Source organism: Protopterus annectens, chromosome 8.part0 (genome assembly GCF_019279795.1).
Source record: "Protopterus annectens isolate FY-2018-M chromosome 8.part0, PAN1.0, whole genome shotgun sequence".
Taxonomy (NCBI): domain Eukaryota; kingdom Metazoa; phylum Chordata; order Ceratodontiformes; family Protopteridae; genus Protopterus; species Protopterus annectens.
Genome location: NC_056741.1, coordinates 371,489,512 through 371,514,867, shown reverse-complemented (window position 1 = coordinate 371,514,867; position 25,356 = coordinate 371,489,512). Strand labels below are relative to the sequence as shown.

At 39.1% G+C, this 25,356-nt stretch overlaps 1 protein-coding gene across 1 annotated transcript in view; it reads right to left on the bottom strand.

Annotated features, from left to right (window-relative positions):
* Positions 1-1,647: 1,647 nt before the first annotated feature.
* LOC122808234 (whey acidic protein-like) overlaps positions 1,648-25,356 on the bottom strand; it is a 31,383-nt gene continuing 7,674 nt past the window's right edge. The window contains exons 2-3 of the mRNA XM_044079197.1: positions 24,903-25,109; positions 1,648-1,913 (exon numbers count right to left, since the gene is read on the bottom strand). Coding sequence (XP_043935132.1) covers positions 1,648-1,913; positions 24,903-25,109 — 473 coding nt within the window. The remainder of the gene's footprint in view (positions 1,914-24,902; positions 25,110-25,356) is intronic.

Sequence of the window (25,356 nt, the reverse complement as noted above, 5' to 3'; positions counted from 1 at the left end):
TTTGGCTATATAAGTGCATCTCTCACAGGTTGTAGTGTTGGGTGGTAGGAGGAGAGGGTTGTCTGTGTACATGAGGCAATTGCTGCATTGCCCCAAGATGCCCAGATTCATCAGGTAGACAGGAGAAATCACTGGGAGCTGACCCTTAGACATGCCTGGATAGGTGCTTATTTATTAAGTACTAAAAACTGCTTTCCTTTAGACAAGTGAGGAAAGTTGAGTGCTGTAGTAATTTGCAGCTTATGTAGTGCTTACAATGAGTTCTGAACAAGTGCTGAGTTCAAAGAAACAGATTTGAGTGCTAAAACTAGAAAACTGGCTAGATATAAGAAACAAAACTAAGCTAGAAGGCTTCCCTCCAACACAAAAGGGCTTGGGGGCTCAGAAGCCTACAAACAGTCTAGACCACTTAACAGGAAAGGCAGGAAACAAGCTTAAAATTTTTTTTGTTCTCTTTCCCAGATGCTCTCTTTATACACAGTAGGAGTGCCTGAAATCAGAATATGATCTCACTGCACTCAGTTGAGTGAGCAAATGAGATGGTCCCAGAAGGAGTATCCAAACATAAATTTACAAGAGGGGTGGGCAGTTTCAAAGCCACTAAGATTAACACCAAAACAGAAACAGTGAGGGTGGGTGGGAAAACTAACTGAAGAACAGAGTCAAAACTTCCAATTCAGTTAATATTCATGCAACACAATTAAATCAATTTAAATACTGTATTATTTGAAAAAAAGTGAGATAAAAAGGTACTTAAATTCTAAGTTGATAGGGATGAAGACTCTATCAGCCAAGCAGTCAAAAAAAACACATCTGGTTGAAATACATTTATATGTATGTATGTAAGCATTGGTATATGTTTGCACATGCCCACGCATGTATGTGTGTTTGTGTGCATGTGTGGTGTGTGCGTGTGTGTGTGTGTGTGTGTGTGTGTGTGTGTGTGTGTGTATGTGTGTGTGTGCTGCACGCGTGTGTGTATGATCAGAAGGTGAGTATTGCAAATATTGCAAATTTATTTATATACACTATTATTTATTTACATATGTATATGTGTATATTTATGTATATATATATATATATATATATATATATATATATATATATATATATACATATATCATAATTCAATGGTATCACCTTCTGAATACACAACCTTTTGTCAAAACTAATAAGACCTATTCAACATAATAAAATTTATTTAAAACAATTTTAGGTGCGCTACTATTCTGCCATTTTGATATCATACACTCTCCTGTGACCTATTGTAAGTTAATGATTGCAGTTTAGATGGAGTGATGGTAATCTGAGCAATTCACTTTAAGACAAACAAGGAAGAAAGATTCTACTGCACTGCATTCGTATCTTAGTAGTGTCACACTGGAAATATTTTCTGATATAATTGTTTGTATATATATATATATATATATATATATATATATATATATATATATATATATATATATATATATTTCCTGGAAACTGTTTTCTGGTATTGCTTGTCTATCAATGTACTAATTAATAAGAATATTAGAAATGGAGTAATATTCCTATTTCTTTTTCCTCTAAAGGAAAAAAGCAGAACATTTGAATTCCTTTTAATAAGTGAATCACTGAATACCACATATTATGACCATGGGAAACATTTCACGATAGGATAGTTTTGCAGTTTAAGATTGTTCCATAGCTTAACTCATATGACTTACTTAACAAAGAAGGATGTGGGATGCACATCAGACCACAAGGAGTATTGCAGCATCGTACACGAGACTTACAATCAGAATCCACTTTGCAGTTAAGTTTCTTAAAGTTGTTATTTTTGTACTCAGGTGGACAGGTCAAGCTTGGATTAAATGTCGGGCACTGGCCTGGTGCAAATGTAGAAAGCACTTTTTTCATTTCTTCTCCGACTTCTGCAAACAGAAAGAATTTAATAAGATCATACACACAAAATTAACTTTGCAAAAAGTAAATTCCTACTGTTACTGAGACTGATTTTTAAAACAGTTTTTGCTATAGAGCAGTTTATAGACAAATGTTTGAAGAAGTAATAAAGTATTCTAATTTAGGGACAAAACATTTCTTACTGTAACTTATGATGTGCTATTCCATTCTTCTCTTTCTTTGATGTTCAATAGTTTCAATGATAATATCAAGACATGAGATGGGCTTGTGAGCATCTCTTTTGAGATTGTGAGGGTTGAGTCTTTGCTATTTGCAGACAAGATTGTCCCGATGGGAGCATTTTGCACTTGAGTATGATGTGGCTGGGATGAAAATCACCATTTCTTGTAGTTCTGTTCTGATAAACAGTGTTTTGTCTTCTGCAGGCTAGAGGGAAGCAGCTTCCCCATGTGGAGTAATTTAAATATCAGTAGATCTTGTGGATGACTAAGGGAGGACATGATCAGGATTCTGACCATTTTAGGGGAACCATGGATACAGTACCACATGCAATGTGCCAGGCATTGGTGGTGAAACCTGTTATGAGTTTTTCCAGTCAATGTTCCCATCTTTATTTGTGCCCCAAGCTTTGGGTAGTGGCAAGATGGAAGAGATCATTGGTACAAGTACAGAAATGAACTTTTTTCATGTTGTTGCTAGACTAATACTCTGTGATATGTTGAGGATCTCAGTAGATCCAGGAGAAACTGTGAATACAGTCACTCTTCATTCATATTGAGAGAGGTCACTAGTGCCTAGTGAGGATATCCCTTGTTCCCTCCCAAAGAAAGTGTATCAGGTAGTGCCAACTGGGAAAAAAAACTAGGCAGAGACAAGAACTACCAGAAATATTATATTACTCGACTTGTTGGGAAGCTCATGCAAAATTCATATAATAAGGTAGCAATTGCCACTTGTTGATAAGGAATCCTCACCTCTCCTATTCATAGTCCTCACCAGGATAAGAAGTTTACAAAATACAAAATGGATGGATAGATAGATGGATGCATGGATGGATGGATGGAGGGACAGATGGATGCATGAATTGATGCATGGAAGGATGCAAGGATGAATGTGTGTTACATTGTGGAAGGGCATTTGTAACACCTGCCTTACAAGCTGTTTGCAGTTTCATATTTGAAAAGATAAGTCTTAGTAATACAATTTTTCCTTTCAAGTAACATACATGGCACAAAGTGATGAAGCATTGAATGTGGCATAGTTGTTAAAAATAAGTTTGATTACAGGCTTAAGGAGCTGGCTATGGGTGCAGAGAAATGTAGAGACATTGTCTGCTTACTTCTGCTTCAGATAATGTTCAATGGCGTGTCTCTGGGGCTCATCTTCTGTTAATGAATGCCCATTATAAGCCTAGTACTTAACCAAAGCAATCCACTCAGAATGGCTTAGAATTTCCTGAGGTGGCATGTCAACTGAGAAAGTGAGTGATGTCTCTACAATGTACTCACTGCATTCCTGACCATGGAACACTTTCTGCAAATACAGGAAGTTAAAGGGAATAGAAAAGGTCCTCTAATAGCTTATGATATATATGATGGCTTCATGGTGACTCATTCTCGCCCCATTTTGTGACTAAACTGACAGACTAGCAATGACTGACCAGATGATCAGCATGTATCACAGTAAAATAATGAAGAAACATATGCTACTTGCAGTCTGTTTTTTGAAGTTTACTGAATTTCTGAAAGCACAACCAGTGCATATTTATTGGTGCAGAGGTACATAGGTTTTAGCATGGCATGTTTTCACATTCGAGTTCAAAGTCACATTTCTTTAATTACTTCTGTCCTGGTAAAAATAACAAGGGATATTCCATGTTAAATAATGGACACAAGGTGTTAAAATTATTTAAACTGGTGAGACAAATAAGGCAATTGAAAGACGGATGACAAGTTTCAGAAGAACTAAAAAAATGGAATGATAAATATGGATAAAATGAATTATGGGATATATGTGAACTGAAAAAAATGCATTTTAAGGACAATTTTAAATAATATTTTTGTTTCCCTCAGATACTGAGGGAGTACGTTTAAATGATACAGGGGGGCTAATGGGTAATTGCTTAGATACCAATGGTCTCTAGACATGGCCTAGGAACCTTAGACTCTCCTAATGAAGTGGAGAACAAGGGCCTAGATGGGCAGTGGGGAACCATAATCTCCTTGACATCTCAGGTATGCAGATCATGTCAGGTTACATAAATCAGTAGCAAGACTTTAAAATGATATAATATCAAATAGGCACATGTTGAAGGCCCAGGAATGAGGACAATATGAATGTAATGAGGAGTACCTGTAAGTAAATATGTTTTGGAATTGTAGACCTGGTGCATATGATGACCTCACTGCTGAGCAACTCCAGACATAGCCAACAGCACTACTCAACCCAAGAAGACACCTGAACATGTACAATGGCTGATAGGTCATTTAAAGTTGTGGTAGTGGAGGTTACCTTCTCCACTGTGAATGCAAAGGTAAACAGAAAGCTAGAACGCCATGTCTACAGTATCATTGAAGCAATGGCTAGCAGTGGTAATAAACTGACCAAAGTGAAATCCTTTCATAATTTAAGGAAGTTCTGTGCCAGGATCATGGAGTCATTATCAATCCAGACATTCAAATCATCCATGATCAGCCAAGTGGATATCAACAGCATTGAGTCAACAAAGAATTCCTTGAGTTTCTGGAGAATATTTGATTACTGGGTGGATTGTAAAAAAAAGGAAACTGTAGCTTGCTTGTGTTCCATTGAAATATTCAGGGAGTGCTGGTAGCTTCAATCTTATCCTCAATCATTCTCCAAAGGAAAGTGTCAACAAATTGCATACCCATGCCAGATCTTGTCAGACTTCAGGAGATGAGCTATGGTGAAATTGGGAGGAATGGCTGCAACCAGATGTGGCACATAGTTATCACCTAACCAGGTCTCCATGATGAATGTAAAGTCAACATCACATAGTAAATCACAGAAGATACGAATCAGGTTTAGGAGATCTTACAAACGGATCTAGCATTAGAGTAAATTGCACTGGTGAGGTTATAACACTTATTTCCATAGCACCTGGCTAGCAGAAATAGTTAGCTCACTGGCTACACTGCACAATATCAGTTTATAAAGTGTGCAATGTTTCACCACTGGGCAGGAATTGATCAATACAGTGGCCTTCAGGCCCAATCCCTATAATCAAACATCATCTGACACCAAGCCTTATATGTCTGCAATATATGGAATATAGTCACTGAAGAAAAGTGCAGGTCAAAATGCCAGAAGTTGATACCTGAGTAATAAATTGGATAAAAATCCATAAAAACATTATAACAGGATAATAAAGTCAATAAAACTGATAGAGATATTTAAAAATCAATAAATTATAAGCATAGAGGAGAATTATCCAAATTAAGTAAAAGCAACAAAATGTCCAAACACATCAAACAGTGTAAGGTAAAACTGTGCAGTATACTCAGTGCCTGTTTCAAGAAAAAGTAATGCAGACAGTAAATCTTCATAATAAAGAAAATGCAGATTATTTTAGCAGTAGTATGGATAAATCATAGCAAAACTGTAGGTAACATTAAAGCTGTAACATAATATAAATACTTTATTTTCTCAGTCATAACAAAAACAGCAATATAAATTACAGTATATTCAGAAATAAATCTTCATAAGGCACAGCAAGTTGGGAGAAGTACTTAAGAACCCTTAGGAGAAAACAGCTGCAAGTAGATGGTCAGCATATCAAAGCTTGCAGATGTTAAGCCAGGAGCTTCACAGCCATGGAGGTGTTAAGGTTGTCCCTGAACAAGCTCAAAGCAAGACAAAAAAGCAAGATAAAGAATTTCTACTGAGGGAGTCAAACACAGAGTTGCAGTTCATGAAGAATCAAAACCGCCAGATACTTGGCCATATACAATGTTTTAGTATAAAGCTGATAAAATTTCAGTAGCACAAGAAGTTATAAACTCATATAGAGAAAATCTCCTGACTGGTTTCCAGTTACACACTGTATTTTAAATGTTCATATGATTTATTTCTTTACAAGGGAAAGCCGGTGTAACCAAAACCAGCAAAATCAACTTGAATACAGCCAGGAGTTGGGTCTAGATAATGTTAGTGTTCATCGTATCTTAGCAGAGAGCATACAGTCATATTCAAATATTCAAGAACAGATGACATTGTCTAGCTACTGCTGCTAGCTTGGGGCATTCAGGTTAAACCAAAACAACAAGAACAACATAAATAGCTGCATAGTCAAATGCAAGGCAGCCAAATGCGAGGCAACCAAATGCAAGGCAGCCAAATGCAAGGCAGCCAAATGTGAGGCAACCAAATGCAAGGCAGCCAAATGTGAGGCAACCAAATGCAAGGCAGCCAAATGCGAGGCAACCAAATGTGAGAGAGCCAAATGCAAGACAGCCAAATGCGAGGCAGCCAAATGCAAGGCAGCCAAATGTGAGAGAGCCAAATGCAAGGCAGCCAAATGCAAGGCAGCCAAATGCGAGGCAACCAAATGCAAGGCAGCCAAATGCAAGGCAGCCAAATGCAAGGCAGCCAAATGTGAGAGAGCCAAATGCAAGGCAGACAAATGTGAGACAGGCAAATGTGAGACAACAAAATGTGAGGCAGCCACATTTGAAGGAGCCAAATGTGTGTGTGTTTGTGTGTGTGTGTGTGTGTGTGTGTGTGTGTGTGTGTGTGTGTGTGTGTGTGTGTGTCTGTGTGTGCGTGCGTTTGCTTTACTCTTTATCAGATGGAATGCACATTTTAACAATGCAGCACAAGTCTGTGGTAGTAAGCTCTAAAATGAAAAGATCTGAATGGTATTTATCCAACTAGTTCAGCAACATGGTCTGATTCCTTCTAGATTTGTGACATTCTTTATTGCAGTTTGTTGGAACAGAATAGTAATATATTTACACCCAAATTTTATATGCATGTTACTCGACAATGTTGAAACTGCCAGCAAATCATTTTTGTGACAAGTATAAGATACAGCCCAGGCACCATGTCTTAATTTTTTGACACTGTAGTGCTTTTCAAATTGAGCTTCAGCTGTGATAGTCTGTTTTTATTTTATCAAACAAAACACATATTTTAACAAACTAGTGTTATTATGTCATAGTAAACACTATTCTGAAGTCCCTGAGCTGTACTTCTCAAAACAGATGTGGTGGGAGGGGTAAGTCAGACTGGAGTTTTTGCAGTCTGAACTGTAGTTTGAAGTAAGGGAAGAGTAAATGGACCCAAAGATATACTGGTTTTATTCATATGCTACTTGGTGATACTGAAAAGTGTGTTTATTCACTTTTCCAGTTTGTGGATCACATCATAATTGAAAGTTCATCTTAACATTAATATTTCAAGAGAAGGATTTCACTCCATCAACAGTCTGACCTTTTTTGTATTCTTTTTAATTTGGATTTATGCAGTATTATCTTATAGGTTCATAGGTTCATAGGTAGATACTAGGCTATCTGCCCTAGGGCATTTATAAGCCTAGCCAGAGTGTATTTGGCTTCCGCATCCCTATTAGATTAGCCTACTGTGCCTCTGTAAAGTAGGTCACAGAAGGTACCCTTTTAAGATTAGTTTACTGTGCCTCTGCCTAGCAGGGACACTGGGGAGATCCCAGGGGTGAATTTGTGATTTCCCATCCACACGTCCAAATTTCGCTTGATGAGGGTCAGTGAGGGGCTATGTCTAACATGAATTGGGATTCTATTCCAGAGTGAGGGGAGCCTCTGGGAAATGAATCTGTCCCTCCAGCATGTCCTATTTATTTTTGTGCTGAGATTTAGGTCCCTGGAGTGTGTAGCTCTAAGAGACTTGGATTTTTTGAGGTGGAGCATGTCCATTAATTCTGGGTTTGACATGGCTTTGTACATCAGGCATAGATCACCTCTGAGTAGGTGGTAAGCAACTGAGTAGAGCTGGAGTTTCTTTAGTCGAGCTGCATAGGACATCTGTTTGTAGCCCATGATCCTCTTGGTGAGGTACTTTTGGGGTGTCTCCAGTTGCTGCAGGTGTCGGGTAAGGTACATCCCAAAAGGGGCATTGTATTCAATTATGGGCCTGATGAGTGATGAGTAGAGGGGCACAATGACCTCTCTTGATCTAGATGTGAACCCTTTTGTGATAAGGTGGGCTATATAAAAGGTCTTTCTAACCACTTTGGCAACGTGATTATCAAAGGAGAGATTACTATCTACATTGGTCCCCAAATCTCTAATTACTTCTTCCGTACTGAATGGAGTACCACCTATGTGGCAATTTGTGGGCACCTTGTTTTTCCAAAAGGGGATGACTATGCACTTTTTAGCATTTAGCTTGAGGCCGTGGCTCTGGCACCAAGCATCCGTCTCTGTGTGACCCTTTTGGAGGATGCTTGTGTCAGCTGGAGATTCGATTATGGCCCCCAGTTTGCAGTCATCTGCAAACTTTGTCAGCCATAATCCCCCCGTGTTAGCCTGAACCTCAGAGAAGTATATACCGAACAAGAGAGGTCCCAGAACTGAGCCATGTGGGATGCCACTTGTAACTGGTTTGGATTCGGACATGGCACTTGCGAATCTGACCATGTGGGTTCTATCTCTGAGCCAGTTTGCAACCCATCTTGTGATATAGGGGTTGATATTTAAGCTGGTAAGCTTATTTATGATGCCCGAGTGGGGTATTGTGTTGAAGGCTTTTGTGAGGGCCAGGTAGGCTGTGTGGACTACCTTGCCCTCATCTATGGCTTTGGTAACTGTTTCAAAGAAATCAACTAGGTTTAAGAGGCAAGATCTGCCCTTAACAAAGCCAAATTGGGTAGGGTCCAGTGTCAGGAGACTCCCAATGTCTTTGTTTATGAGTTCCATGATAATACACTACATATCTTTACAGAACAGACTAGTCAGGCTTATGGGGCGATAGTTTCCGGGGTCCGTTGTGGTACTACCTTTATGGAGTGGGACCACTGTAGCTGTACGCCATTCTTTGGATACATATCTTGTAGTAAGGCTAAGTTTAAATAGTGACTTAATGTGAGGGTTCAGTTCTTTTTGGAGCTTGTGTAAGACAGCCTGGGACACCGCCCGGTCCCATAGATGCTGTGTTTTTTGCTTTGGAGATGGCAGCTTTCCCCTGTGCATCTGAGATGTCAGGGAGGTTACATTCAGCTGGGATAGGCATTTGCTCCTTTGGGGGGGAAGGGGGGGAGTTTGCGCTGAATCTGTCTGCCAGGATGTTGGCTATGTCTGTAGGTTCAGTATATTTTGTACCATTATGCAACAATTCAGAGCATATCTGGGAGTTTCCGCTCATATTCCTGACATAACTAAAGAAGGCCTTGTGATTATCTTTAGTGTCTAGGGCAATTTTTCTTTCGAAAATGGCCTTTGATGATTTTATGAGGGATTGAAGTTTCTTGCTAATGCTGATCAGAGATGCCTTCCCTTTTTGGGATTTTGCTCTGTCATGTAGTAGCTTCCTCCTTCTGTTGTATAGCTTATTTATGGCCAGGGGTCCACCAGACCAGTCTCCTGTTTTTGGAGGAGTGAGTTTTGGTTTTATTTGGGATAGCACAATCCATGCATTCCTGCAGGTGCTCATAGAATGCATTTGTAAAGGATTCTGTGGATTGGGCTGTATTATCTTCAGGCCCAGGGGCTTTGAAGGATTCCACCTCAGTCTTGAGAAGTGAAAAGTTGGCTTTTGAGAAATTCTTTACACTGATTTCCTTGGCTGGGGGTGGGGACGGGATATGGATGTCCAGGGAAATTTGTTTATGGTTTGATCTTACCAATGAGGGGTTTACCTCTGGTGTAGAACATAGAGTCCCCATGTTGGTGATGACCAGGTCCAATATGTTGTTCCCTCTTGTGGGAGTTGTGACCAGTTGTTCCATTGCGTTAGAGTTTATAAATTCAAGGAACCATTGGGCGAGGGTGTTTGGGCTTGAGTGGTTTTCCCAGTCAATGTTTGGGTAGTTGAAGATACCCAATAACATAGTGTTTGGAGAGGCCTTCGTATTCTCCAGTGTTCTTAGGAATGCCAAGTGGGGTTCCTGTAATAGGGAGGGTGTTCTGTAGCAGGCTACAAACTGAAAGGCAGTTTTGCCCACTGTTAGTTGCACATGGATGGTTTCTGATGCTTCCTGCAGTGCCACTAACCTGGAGGTGTAGGTATCTTTGATGAATATAGATACTCCATCTCCTTTTGTGCTTCAGTCCGAGTTTTGGGGCCAAAATGCATGGTATGAGTTATAACATGGTAGTGCTGGGCTGCTCTCAGGAGCCTTGAACCAGGTTTCTGTTACTGCACAGACATCTATTTTCTCCATACTGAGGAGAGCTTCGAGTGCATGCATCTTGAGGTTTAGACTTCTGGCATTGAGTAGCATTACACCACAAACAATGCAGCAAGTCTGTCAGCCAGATAATAATCCAAATAGTCGAAGTCAAATAAAAGTCTCTGTAAAAAAGCCACCAATTTATTTAAGCCTTAAAAATATAGCTTTTCGTCAGTCCCAAGACCAACTTCTTCAGAAATAGTTAAATGTATCTACACCAAGTTACAAAATGGCCACCTTGACCTTTAAACTCTTACATCCATGGCATCACTTATCTTAATTCACCTTTAAAGGGATACAACATCACTACATATAATTAACATTATCCTGACTCTTTCCTGACTTTGATGATATCACACTGAGATATAAATAAACATTGCAATAAACCATGATTACATAGATAAAAAACATTTTCTAAAAAAGGGGGGGGGGGGAATGGGGAAAAAAATCATTACTGAAATAACATTGATAAAAAATCAATCATACTTTAGCCTACAATTGACTACAGTTTCTAAAATAAATATAGTGACATAAAATGCATGGATATACACAAAATTTCACATAAGCGACATTTTAGACTATAATAAGGGGTGTCGGACAGTCAATGAGACTACCTCTCCAGGCTCTTTAACTTTAATATACATGCTATTGACAGCATGCCATTTAGACCCGGAGGTACAAATGCTCTGAGTCTCAGCTGCCAAAGCAATTCCTTCCTTTCTAACAAAAGTGAATCCATCCCCCTTCCATGCTTGAGGTTAATATGGTCAATTGCCATGAAATTAAAACCATGCTCCTGGTGCTCATGAATATGTTTAGCCAGGGCATTTTCTTCCTTATTCTTCTTTATAGCATAAGAATGTTCATATATACGTTGGCATAATTTCCTGTCCGTTTTCCCCATATAAAAACTCGGACAGGAATTACATACTGCTACATATATAACATGAGAACTTTTACAATTGTATCTTCCTTTTACTGTATAAATGCTATTACGTATAGGGAGTTTGAGCCCCGTTTTAACAAATCTGCAATATTTACATGAATTACATGTGAACATTCCAGATCTTGTGTTTGTTACTCCCGAAAAACCTTCTAGGATATTCTTTAAGCCTGGGCCTTTTCTATAGGTAAATTTTACCTGTTGACCTAGCTGCTGTAACCCATCAAACTCATTGATTGCAACAGCCCAAAATCTTTTAATGATGGAACTTATTCCTGGAGCATCCAAACTATAGGTCATTACAAACCTCATGGACTGATTGATAAACTGAGAATTATTTTCTGACTCATTATGTACATTCAATACCCCCAGATGTGACTCCAACAGCGGTTGGCAAACACCAGATCTTCTCTTATGTTTTACCTCCATTATCAGCTCTACCAACATGGGGGTCGGGTAGCCTCTATTGGAAAACAATTCTTTAATTCTTTCCATTTCCAACAAAAAATCAGCATACAAGGTAACCATCCTAGCCACTCGGACTAATTGTCCTTTCACGATCGCACGTTTTTGATTTTAAGGATGATTGCTGTCAAAGTGTAGGTAGCTATTGGACCACGTAGGTTTACGATAAATCTTGGCCACCGTATATCCATTTTCAGATGATGTAATTAACTCAACATCCAAGTAAGTGACCTTATTTTCCTGGTAGTCCCAGGTAAATTTCAAAAAATCAGTTGAAATATTCAAATCATTCACTAAGCTGTCAGCTACCTCTCTATTTCCTTCAATAACTATGAACATATCATCCAAAAACCTTGTATACAGATGTACCCTCTCTGATATAACTGGATGCTTGAACACAAAGTTGCTTTCCCATGATGCCAAAACCAAATTGGCTACACTCCCCCCACATGGTGACCCCATCAGGACACCTTTTGTCTGATGATAATATTTCTGATTGAAAGTCACAAAATTACAGGTAAGAATTATGTGCAAAAGTTCTCTCACCATGGAGATCTCCTCTTTGGGGCACCCTTGCTGATAACCTTTCCTCTACCCAATCTACCGCAATATCTTGGGGTATTGAAGAATACAAATCAACCACATCTATGGTGAGGAAAACATCACCTGGTTTAAGGGTTAAAGCATTCACCTTTGTCAAAAAGGACCAGGAATCCCTAGATATATGCTGTTCAAGTTTAACATATTTTTTAATAAAGTATCGACTACTTTAGCTGCTGCATAAGTTATGCTCCCCTTTGCACTTACCAGCTGTCTCATTGGAGGGTGATGGACATCCTTGTGAATCTTGGGGTTACCGAAAACCACATGTATCCTAGGGGATGCCATTGCTATATAATTAAAAATACTCTTATCTATAGACCCATTCATAAACATATCTTCAAAATACATACGGATCCTTGCCAAATGCCCATTCAATTCATTCAAGGAAATAGTCGCATAACTTTCCGAAGACAAGATTGTCTCCATTCTCTCATTGTAATCTGCCAACTCCATCACTACTAACCCACCCCCTTTGTCTGGCTGCATCACCCGAACTGGAGAGCCTCTTAGGAGATTCAATGACTCCCACTCTTCCATCGTGATATTATAATTAGTGGTTGCCCTCATCTCAATGGAGCGACAGATTTCCAATTCGCACATTCTCTCAAAGAGTAACAAAGATGGATGTATAGGGGGGTTAAATGTGCTGGGTATTTGAAAAGGGGTTGCAGTGACTCCTATATTCCCCAACATCAAATTTAAATTACATTTCCTAATGAACAACTTTAAATCTAATAATAACTCTGCCAGATCTGCCCTTTTACTGGGAACAAAGGACATGCCTTTGGCTAACAGATCCACTAACTCCATCGAAAAATGAAAAGAAGAAAAATTGTATATTTTAAAATCCTTCTTAGAATTCAATAGGATTTGTGGCTGTTCATATTCAGCCAGGGAAATGTCTAGTTCTTCTTCATGCGGGTTTTGTTTTTCAGTTGTTTCTTATATGGTGATGCCCCTTGGGTCAAGGCAGCCCCTTGAAAAATTGCATCACCTTCCTCCGTATTAATCATGATGAGCTGGTCATCCGAATTAATTCTTCCTATCCAAGATTCGGTCATAACCGCTTGGGATGTCATCTTCGGTTTCTTATAAATATTCGGCCCCCCTTCCCGATCACATATCGAAGGTCAGGTCACAGCTGTATACGTGTCTGGGATCAACGAATTTCCTTAAGATTTAGGTGGTCTGGGGTACGCTACCCCTTCTTTATATGCCTTCATATCTCTATGCAACTTCTGTGTTTTCAACATATTGATCTTGGTCATATGCTGATCTATACTTTTAAATGTCCGTCAGAATCAAACTTAAAATTGGGAAATTCTAAATCCTTCGTGATTGATGTATTTAATAAATTCAAGTCCTTTATTAAAATGTCTATGACGGCTTTATAATGGGAACAAATCAAATTCAGTAATTCGAACCCATGTTTATCAAACAGTATAATCAAGTCTTTATGGAACTGTGATCCCTCTACCAGTCCTGTTGGGTACTGCCAGGAGTCACATCAGGAGTACCACTCTTGGAGTCACATCAGGGGGTATTGAATGTACATAATGAGTCAGAAAATAATTCTCAGTTTATCAATCAGTCCATGAGGTATGTAATGACCTATAGTTTGGATGCTCCAGGAATTAGTTCCATCATTAAAAGATTTTGGGCTGTTGCAATCAGTGAGTTTGATGGGTTACAGCAGCTAGGTCAACAGGTAAAATTTACCTATAGAAAAGGCCCAGGCTTAAAGAATATCCTAGAAGGTTTTTCGAGTAACAAACACAAGATCTGGAATGTTCACATGTAATTCATGTAAATATTGCAGATTTGTTAAAACGGGGCTCAAACTCCCTATACGTAATAGCATTTATACAGGAAAAGGAAGATACAATTGTAAAAGTTCTCATGTTATATATGTAGCAGTATGTAATTCCTGTCTGAGTTTTTATGTGGGGAAAACGGACAGGAAATTATGCCAACGTATATACAAACATTCTTATGCTATAAAGAAGAATAAGGAAGAAAATGCCCTGGCTAAACATATTCATGAGCACCAGGAGCATGGTTTTAATTTCATGGCAATTGACCATATTAACCTCAAGCATGGAAGGGGGATGGATTTACTTTTGTTAGAAAGGAAGGAATTGCTTTGGCAGCTGAGACTCAGAGCATTTGTACCTCCGGGTCTAAATGGCATGCTGTCAATAGCATGTATATTAAAGTTAAAGAGCCTGGAGAGGTAGTCTCATTGACTGCCCGACACCCCTTATTATAGTCTAAAATGTTGCTTATGTGAAATTTTGTGTATATCCATGCATTTTATGTCACTATATTTATTTTAGAAACTGTAGTCAATTGTAGGCTAAAGTATGATTGATTTTTTATCAATGTTATTTCAGTAATGATTTTTTTCCCCATTTTTCCCCCTTTTTTTAGAAAATGTTTTTTATCTATGTAATCATGGTTTATTGCAATGTTTATTTATATCTCAGTGTGATATCATCAAAGTAAGGAAAGAGTCAGGATAATGTTAATTATATGTAGTGATGTTGTATCCCTTTAAAGGTGAATTAAGGGAAGTGATGTCATGGATGTAAAAGTTTAAAAGTCAAGGTGGCCATTTTGTAACTTGGTGTAGATACATTTAACTATTTCTGAAGAAGTTGGTCTTGGGACTGACGAAAAGCTATATTTTTAAGGCTTAAATAAATTGGTGGCTTTTTTACAGAGACTTTTATTTGACTTCGACTATTTGGATTATTATCTGGCTGACAGACTTGCTGCATTGTTTGTGGTTCGTTTCTAGGATTCCTTTTGGGAGCTTCCAGGCCGTCTGTTTCTTTTTGTGTGGTTCAGAAGTTTGTTTGAGTTTTCATTTTCATTGTGTAGCATTACCTTTAGTTTTTTTATCCTTGGGTTGTCTATGGAGGTGGGTTTGTCCTTTGAGCCTTGCCTAAAAAAGGCACTATGGGGGTGGCAAGAGCCTTGGCCAGTATATGAAAGCCTAAGGGTGACAGGTGCAAGCTGTTCCTAGCGAAGCAACGTGGCTTGTCGAGCATGTCATCCCAGGCTGACAGACACTGGATCCCCTTTGAATGACACCAATACTTTAGCCAATTGTTGAAACTGATCATTTTGTCTTTATACTGTGGCATCATTCTTGGTGAGGGCAAGATGCTACTCAAGGTCAGGGTCATATCAGCCTGGGATACATGGTCAGAGAGCTCCTCTATGTCTCTTTTCATGTAGTCCAGGGAGGTACGTCTCTGGTCATTCACACCAGCATGGGCAATGATGGAGTCATACTTGTACTTGCTTTGGAGTGACCTGAGTGCTTGCATTATGTGGCGGATCCTGGCACCTGACAGGCAGCTTACAGTGACCTCATCCTTGTTCAGTCTGGTGAGCAGGACGTCGGTGTGCCAGACAACAGAGTCACCTATAACAAGTGTATTTGGTGTGTTGTTTGGCCTTAAGGGCTGTGGTTGTGAGGCACACTGATTTTGTGAGATATGTGATTCATGGGTATTGTTGAGGGGTGGCTGTTGCTTGGATATGTGCTTAGGAGGTCTTTGCTGTTTAGGCAGATTTTTATTTAAAGCCTCCGAGTATGTTTTGTGTGTTTATGTGTTGGGTATGCAGATGCAATAGGTCTGTGTGAGACTGTATTTGTGGTGTGGGTGGTTACCTTTTCCTCCTGACTGACTGTGCCAGTCTTGGGATGAGAGAGCTCTGCCTCCAGTTTGGCTGTGTAACTGCATCTCTCACATGTATTAGAGTTTGTTGGAAGGAGGAGAAGGTTGTCTGTGTACATAAGGCAATTGTAACATTGCCTCAAAATTCCCAGATTCACCAGCTGGACTGGGGAGTAGCCTTGAAACTGACCCTTGGACATACCAGATTAGTATAGGGAACTGTTTTTTTACTGATCAGATGATTAGGAAAGGGAACTGATTTTTCACTTGATCAGGAAGGACCAATCGGGAGTCTAATACTTATGAGAAGTCAAGGAGGGTGTAGTGCTTTAGTTAGTTAGTGTTTCCTTATAAGAGCTGAGCAAGTGCAGGGCTTTAGAAAGAGAATAGAGTGATTACTTTGAGAGTTTGAACTGTTCTAAGGGAAAAAGTAAAGAGCAGACTTTGTGGAGCCTGGAATAGTTTAAACCTGTTTAGTTGGTGCTGCCCGACGCTGCTCAGTGCGCAAAACCGCGCAAAACGAGAGTTGTAGGGTTTTAAGAGAGAGAGAGAGAGAGAGATCAAGGAGTTTAGAATTGACCCAAAATGGCCAATAAAACTACAGCTTCTAGGTCGTAACCACTCCTCCAGGGACAGGCAGGCTTGTTCAGTGTTAACCACTCCCACTGGTGAACACAGGGCTGTATTATCTTCAGGCCCAGGGGCTTTGAAGGATTCCACCTCAGTCTTGAGAAGTGAAAAGTTGGCTTTTGAGAAATTCTTTACACTGATTTCCTTGGCTGGGGGTGGGGACGGGATATGGATGTCCAGGGAAATTTGTTTATGGTTTGATCTTACCAATGAGGGGTTTACCTCTGGTGTGGAACATAGAGTCCCCATGTTGGTGATGACCAGGTCCAATATGTTGTTCCCTCTTGTGGGAGTTGTGACCAGTTGTTCCATTGCGTTAGAGTTTATAAATTCAAGGAACCATTGGGCGAGGGTGTTTGGGCTTGAGTGGTTTTCCCAGTCAATGTTTGGGTAGTTGAAGTTACCCAATAACATAGTGTTTGGAGAGGCCTTCATATTCTCCAGTGTTCTTAGGAATGCCAAGTGGGGTTCCTGTAATAGGGAGGGTGTTCTGTAGCAGGCTACAAACTGAAAGGCAGTTTTGCCCACTGTTAGTTGCACATGGATGGTTTCTGATGCTTCCTGCAGTGCCACTAACCTGGAGGTGTAGGTATCTTTGATGAATATAGATACTCCATCTCCTTTTGTGCTTCAGTCCGAGTTTTGGGGCCAAAACGCATGGTATGAGTTATAACCTGGTAGTGCTGGGGTGCTCTCAGGAGCCTTGAACCAGGTTTCTGTTACTGCACAGACATCTATTTTCTCCATACTGAGGAGAGCTTCGAGTGCATGCATCTTGAGGTTTAGACTTCTGGCATTGAGTAGCATTACACCACAAACAATGCAGCAAGTCTGTCAGCCAGATAATAATCCAAATAGTCGAAGTCAAATAAAAGTCTCTGTAAAAAAGCCACCAATTTATTTAAGCCTTAAAAATATAGCTTTTCGTCAGTCCCAAGACCAACTTCTTCAGAAATAGTTAAATGTATCTACACCAAGTTACAAAATGGCCACCTTGACCTTTAAACTCTTACATCCATGGCATCACTTATCTTAATTCACCTTTAAAGGGATACAACATCACTACATATAATTAACATTATCCTGACTCTTTCCTGACTTTGATGATATCACACTGAGATATAAATAAACATTGCAATAAACCATGATTACATAGATAAAAAACATTTTCTAAAAAAGGGGGAAAAAAGGGGAAAAAATCATTACTGAAATAACATTGATAAAAAATCAATCATACTTTAGCCTACAATTGACTACAGTTTCTAAAATAAATAAAGTGACATAAAATGCATGGATATACACAAAATTTCACATAAGCGACATTTTAGACTATAATAAGGGGTGTCGGACAGTCAATGAGACTACCTCTCCAGGCTCTTTAACTTTAATATACATGCTATTGACAGCATGCCATTTAGACCCGGAGGTACAAATGCTCTGAGTCTCAGCTGCCAAAGCAATTCCTTCCTTTCTAACAAAAGTGAATCCATCCCCCTTCCATGCTTGAGGTTAATATGGTCAATTGCCATGAAATTAAAACCATGCTCCTGGTGCTCATGAATATGTTTAGCCAGGGCATTTTCTTCCTTATTCTTCTCTATAGCATAAGAATGTTCATATATACGTTGGCATAATTTCCTGTCCGTTTTCCCCATATAAAAACTCGGACAGGAATTACATACTGCTACGTATATAACATGAGAACTTTTACAATTGTATCTTCCTTTTACTGTATAAATGCTATTACGTATAGGGAGTTTGAGCCCCGTTTTAACAAATCTGCAATATTTACATGAATTACATGTGAACATTCCAGATCTTGTGTTTGTTACTCCCGAAAAACCTTCTAGGATATTCTTTAAGCCTGGGCCTTTTCTATAGGTAAATTTTACCTGTTGACCTAGCTGCTGTAACCCATCAAACTCATTGATTGCAACAACCCAAAATCTTTTAATGATGGAACTTATTCCTGGAGCATCCAAACTATAGGTCATTACAAACCTCATGGACTGATTGATAAACTGAGAATTATTTTCTGACTCATTATGTACATTCAATACCCCCTGATGTGACTCCAACAGCGGTTGGCAAACACCAGATCTTCTCTTATGTTTTACCTCCATTATCAGCTCTACCAACATGGGGGTCGGGTAGCCTCTATTGGAAAACAATTCTTTAATTCTTTCCATTTCCAACAAAAAATCAGCATACAAGGTAACCATCCTAGCCACTCGGACTAATTGTCCTTTCACGATCGCACGTTTTTGATTTTAAGGATGATTGCTGTCAAAGTGTAGGTAGCTATTGGACCACGTAGGTTTACGATAAATCTTGGCCACCGTATATCCATTTTCAGATGATTTAATTAACTCAACATCCAAGTAAGTTACCTTATTTTCCTGGTAGTCCCAGGTAAATTTCAAAAAATCAGTTGAAATATTCAAATCATTCACTAAGCTGTCAGCTACCTCTCTATTTCCTTCAATAACTATGAACATATCATCCAAAAACCTTGTATACAGATGTACCCTCTCTGATATAACTGGATGCTTGAACACAAAGTTGCTTTCCCATGATGCCAAAACCAAATTGGCTACACTCCCCCCACATGGTGACCCCATCAGGACACCTTTTGTCTGATGATAATATTTCTGATTGAAAGTCACAAAATTACAGGTAAGAATTATGTGCAAAAGTTCTCTCACCATGGAGATCTCCTCTTTGGGGGCACCCCTTGCTGATAACCTTTCCTCTACCCAATCTACCGCAATATCTTGGGGTATTGAAGAATACAAATCAACCACATCTATGGTGAGGAAAACATCACCTGGTTTAAGGGTTAAAGCATTCACCTTTGTCAAAAAGGACCAGGAATCCCTAGATATATGCTGTTCAAGTTTAACATATTTTTTTAATAAAGTATCGACTACTTTAGCTGCTGCATAAGTTATGCTCCCCTTTGCACTTACCAGCTGTCTCATTGGAGGGTGATGGACATCCTTGTGAATCTTGGGGTTACCGAAAACCACAGGTATCCTAGGGGATGCCATTGCTATATAATTAAAATACTCTTATCTATAGACCCATTCATAAACATATCTTCAAAATACATACGGATCCTTGCCAAATGCCCATTCAATTCATTCAAGGAAATAGTCGCATAACTTTCCGAAGACAAGATTGTCTCCATTCTCTCATTGTAATCTGCCAACTCCATCACTACTAACCCACCCCCTTTGTCTGGCTGCATCACCCGAACTGGAGAGCCTTTTAGGAGATTCAATGACTCCCACTCTTCCTTCGTGATATTATAATTAGTGGTTGCCCTCATCTCAATGGAGCGACAGATTTCCAATTCGCACATTCTCTCAAAGAGTAACAAAGATGGATGTATAGGGGGGTTAAATGTGCTGGGTATTTGAAAAGGGGTTGCAGTGACTCCTATATTCCCCAACATCAAATTTAAATTACATTTCCTAATGAACAACTTTAAATCTAATAATAACTCTGCCAGATCTGCCCTTTTACTGGGAACAAAGGACATGCCTTTGGCTAACAGATCCACTAACTCCATCGAAAAATGAAAAGAAGAAAAATTGTATATTTTAAAATCCTTCTTAGAATTCAATAGGATTTGTGGCTGTTCATATTCAGCCAGGGAAATGTCTAGTTCTTCTTCATGTGGGTTTTGTTTTTCAGTTGTTTCTTATATGGTGATGCCCCTTGGGTCAAGGCAGCCCCTTGAAAAATTGCATCACCTTCCTCCGTATTAATCATGATGAGCTGGTCATCCGAATTAATTCTTCCTATCCAAGATTCGGTCATAACCGCTTGGGATGTCATCTTCGGTTTCTTATTAATATTCGGCCCCCCTTCCCGATCACATATCGAAGGTCAGGTCACAGCTGTATACGTGTCTGGGATCAACGAAGTTCCTTAAGATTTAGGTGGTCTGGGGTACGCTACCCCTTCTTTATATGCCTTCATATCTCTATGCAACTTCTGTGTTTTCAACATATTGATCTTGGTCATATGCTGATCTATACTTTTAAATGTCCGCTCGTAATCAAACTTAAAATTGGGAAATTCTAAATCCTTCGTGATTGATGTATTTAATAAATTCAAGTCCTTTATTAAAATGTCTATGACGGCTTTATAATGGGAACAAATCAAATTCAGTAATTCGAACCCATGTTTATCAAATAGTATAATCAAGTCTTTATGGAACTGTGATCCCTCTACCAGTCCTGTTGGGTACTGCCAGGAGTCACATCAGGAGTACCACTCTTGGAGTCACATCAGGGGGTATTGAATGTACATAATGAGTCAGAAAATAATTCTCAGTTTATCAATCAGTCCATGAGGTGTGTAATGACCTATAGTTTGGATGCTCCAGGAATTAGTTCCATCATTAAAAGATTTTGGGCTGTTGCAATCAGTGAGTTTGATGGGTTACAGCAGCTAGGTCAACAGGTAAAATTTACCTATAGAAAAGGCCCAGGCTTAAAGAATATCCTAGAAGGTTTTTTCGGGAGTAACAAACACAAGATCTGGAATGTTCACATGTAATTCATGTAAATATTGCAGATTTGTTAAAACGGGGCTCAAACTCCCTATACGTAATAGCATTTATACAGGAAAAGGAAGATACAATTGTAAAAGTTCTCATGTTATACATGTAGCAGTATGTAATTCCTGTCTGAGTTTTTATGTGGGGAAAACGGACAGGAAATTATGCCAACGTATATACAAACATTCTTATGCTATAAAGAAGAATAAGGAAGAAAATGCCCTGGCTAAACATATTCATGAGCACCAGGAGCATGGTTTTAATTTCATGGCAATTGACCATATTAACCTCAAGCATGGAAGGGGGATGGATTTACTTTTGTTAGAAAGGAAGGAATTGCTTTGGCAGCTGAGACTCAGAGCATTTGTACCTCCGGGTCTAAATGGCATGCTGTCAATAGCATGTATATTAAAGTTAAAGAGCCTGGAGAGGTAGTCTCATTGACTGCCCGACACCCCTTATTATAGTCTAAAATGTTGCTTATGTGAAATTTTGTGTATATCCATGCATTTTATGTCATTATATTTATTTTAGAAACTGTAGTCAATTGTAGGCTAAAGTATGATTGATTTTTTTATCAATGTTATTTCAGTAATGATTTTTTTCCCCCATTTTCCACCTTTTTTTAGAAAATGTTTTTTATCTATGTAATCATGGTTTATTGCAATGTTTATTTATATCTCAGTGTGATATCATCAAAGTAAGGAAAGAGTCAGGATAATGTTAATTATATGTAGTGATGTTGTATCCCTTTAAAGGTGAATTAAGGGAAGTGATGTCATGGATGTAAAAGTTTAAAAGTCAAGGTGGCCATTTTGTAACTTGGTGTAGATACATTTAACTATTTCTGAAGAAGTTGGTCTTGGGACTGACGAAAAGCTATATTTTTAAGGCTTAAATAAATTGGTGGCTTTTTTACAGAGACTTTTATTTGACTTGACTATTTGGATTATTATCTGGCTGACAGACTTGCTGCATTGTTTGTGGTTCGTTTCTAGGATTCCTTTTGGGAGCTTCCAGGCCGTCTGTTTCTTTTTGTGTGGTTCAGAAGTTTGTTTGAGTTTTCATTTTCATTGTGTAGCATTACCTTTAGTTTTTTTATCCTTGGGTTGTCTATGGAGGTGGGTTTGTCCTTTGAGCCTTGCCAAAAAAAGGCACTATGGGGTGGCAAGAGCCTTGGCCAGTATATGAAAGCCTAAGGGTGACAGGTGCAAGCTGTTCCTAGCGAAGCAACGTGGCTTGTCGAGCATGTCATCCCAGGCTGACAGACACTGGATCCCCTTTGAATGACACCAATACTTTAGCCAATTGTTGAAACTGATCATTTTGTCTTTATACTGTGGCATCATTCTTGGTGAGGGCAAGATGCTACTCAAGGTCAGGGTCATATCAGCCTGGGATACATGGTCAGAGAGCTCCTCTATGTCTCTTTTCATGTAGTCCAGGGAGGTACGTCTCTGGTCATTCACACCAGCATGGGCAATGATGGAGTCATACTTGTACTTGCTTTGGAGTGACCTGAGTGCTTGCATTATGTGGCGGATCCTGGCACCTGACAGGCAGCTTACAGTGACCTCATCCTTGTTCAGTCTGGTGAGCAGGACGTCAGTGTGCCAGACAACAGAGTCACCTATAACAAGTGTATTTGGTGTGTTGTTTGGCCTTAAGGGCTGTGGTTGTGAGGCACACTGATTTTGTGAGATATGTGATTCATGGGTATTGTTGAGGGGTGGCTGTTGCTTGGATATGTGCTTAGGAGGTCTTTGCTGTTTAGGCAGATTTTTATTTAAAGCCTCCGAGTATGTTTTTGTGTGTTTATGTGTTGGGTATGCAGATGCAATAGGTCTGTGTGAGACTGTATTTGTGGTGTGGGTGGTTACCTTTTCCTCCTGACTGACTGTGCCAGTCTTGGGATGAGAGAGCTCTGCCTCCAGTTTGGCTGTGTAACTGCATCTCTCACATGTATTAGAGTTTGTTGGAAGGAGGAGAAGGTTGTCTGTGTACATAAGGCAATTGTAACATTGCCTCAAAATTCCCAGATTCACCAGCTGGACTGGGGAGTAGCCTTGAAACTGACCCTTGGACATACCAGATTAGTATAGGGAACTGTTTTTTTACTGATCAGATGATTAGGAAAGGGAACTGATTTTTCACTTGATCAGGAAGGACCAATCGAGTCTAATACTTATGAGAAGTCAAGGAGGGTGTAGTGCTTTAGTTAGTTAGTGTTTCCTTATAAGAGCTGAGCAAGTGCAGGGCTTTAGAAAGAGAATAGAGTGATTACTTTGAGAGTTTGAACTGTTCTAAGGGAAAAAGTAAAGAGCAGACTTTGTGGAGCCTGGAATAGTTTAAACCTGTTTAGTTGGTGCTGCCCGACGCTGCTCAGTGTGCAAAACCGTGCAAAAAGAGAGTTGTAGGGTTTTAAGAGAGAGAGAGAGATCAAGGAGTTTAGAATTGACCCAAAATGGCCAATAAAACTACAGCTTCTAGGTCGTAACCACTCCTCCAGGGACAGGCAGGCTTGTTCAGTGTTAACCACTCCCACTGGTGAACACAGAGACTTCCCTTTAGCCCAAGCAAGCACTGGCCTTCTAGAAACTTCCAAACAGTTCAGAACAGCAAGTCTGTAACTGAACTTTCTTAACTTTCAGAAAGTGGGAAAAAAGCAAGATTTTTTTTTTTTTCTTTTTGTTGTAGTTTAAAGGTAGCAGACATACACAAGCCCAGTGTTTTTACTCCATGCCCAATCAGATTTCACCATTTAGAAACTCCATATACTATAAGTAACTACTTCCCCCTAAAAGTGACACCTAAGATCTTAAAACTATCGAGATAAAATTAATACTTTTAATTACTGAATCTCAGTCATACCTAATAAATGCCACTCTGTTTACACAAACACCCTTGCATCCTTACGCATCATGCAAAGCGAATATACTCCACTTTATGCAAGTCCATCTTTTAACCCTAAGAAAGATCTCATCCATAGATCTTAAAATTACCAGAAATGTATTACCTTCATAAATCTAACCATTCAACTGGACCTTAGCTTCTTTATCTTATCCTCCCCAATTATTACAAAAAACATATAGCAATGAGCTCAAAACACAGCCTTGTTTTACACTCATGTTATCTTCGTCTCCTTTATATGTTAATATACACCATTTTTAGGATATATATTTTTTTATGGCATTGTAGGCCGCGGTGGTGCAGTGGTTAACATTGCTGCCTCTCAGCAAAAAGTTTACCGTTTTGATTCTCGGCTGGAGTGCCTTTTGTGTGGAGTCTACAATCAAGTGACATATAAAGACATGCAGGTAGGTGTATGTTTGAATAGGTGTGCCTTCTTTGAAGGTTGGGCTGGCACCTTGGCATCATAAAAATCTACTGCCAATCATTAGTAGACTGGAATTCTGCTGTTGCAACCCCTAACCGGGAAAAGCTGAAAGACATTAGTATTTTTTTCTGTGGCATCCATTCTAAATTGGTATTCATTGATGAGTCTTTAAAATGACCAAAGCAATATAAACTTGGTGTAGTGATGGCAAACATATAGCAAGTCATAGTGCCATCCCTTAGATCAAATAAAAAAATCATAGCACTGAGTTTCAGCATGATGTTGACACATTTGTTATTATATGCTACATGAATATGAGCACTTTTATAAACACTTTTAATATGCCAAAACTGATTTCTTTTCATAGCACGCACCTTTTAAGATAGCATGTGAGATGCAGTGTTTTCCACAAGGAGATTGACAGCAGGGCACACCTGGGTCACAGTCTGAATCCACACTACAGTTCCATTTTGATGTATTTAAAAATCTGAATAAAGGAGGACAGGGCCAGTCGGAGTTAAACACTGGGCATTGGCCTGGTTGAAATGCAGGAACTGGATGCTTCATTTTATTCCTCCAGTCTGCAGACAAAGAATAAAACGTTATCATATGCCATTCATAATTTGAATCATACAAAAAATGCATTTTTATTTTAAAATATACTGATTTCTATATGTGTTTAGATATTGCAGTGCATTAGAGGTTTAAAGAATTTAAGTTGTTTGAGAAATATCATTTTCCTTGATTAAAACATTTTACTCAACAACCTGCAACATTCAGTAATAACTGCTCTTCAATTAGTTTTATATTTTACTTTCAGAAAAAGAT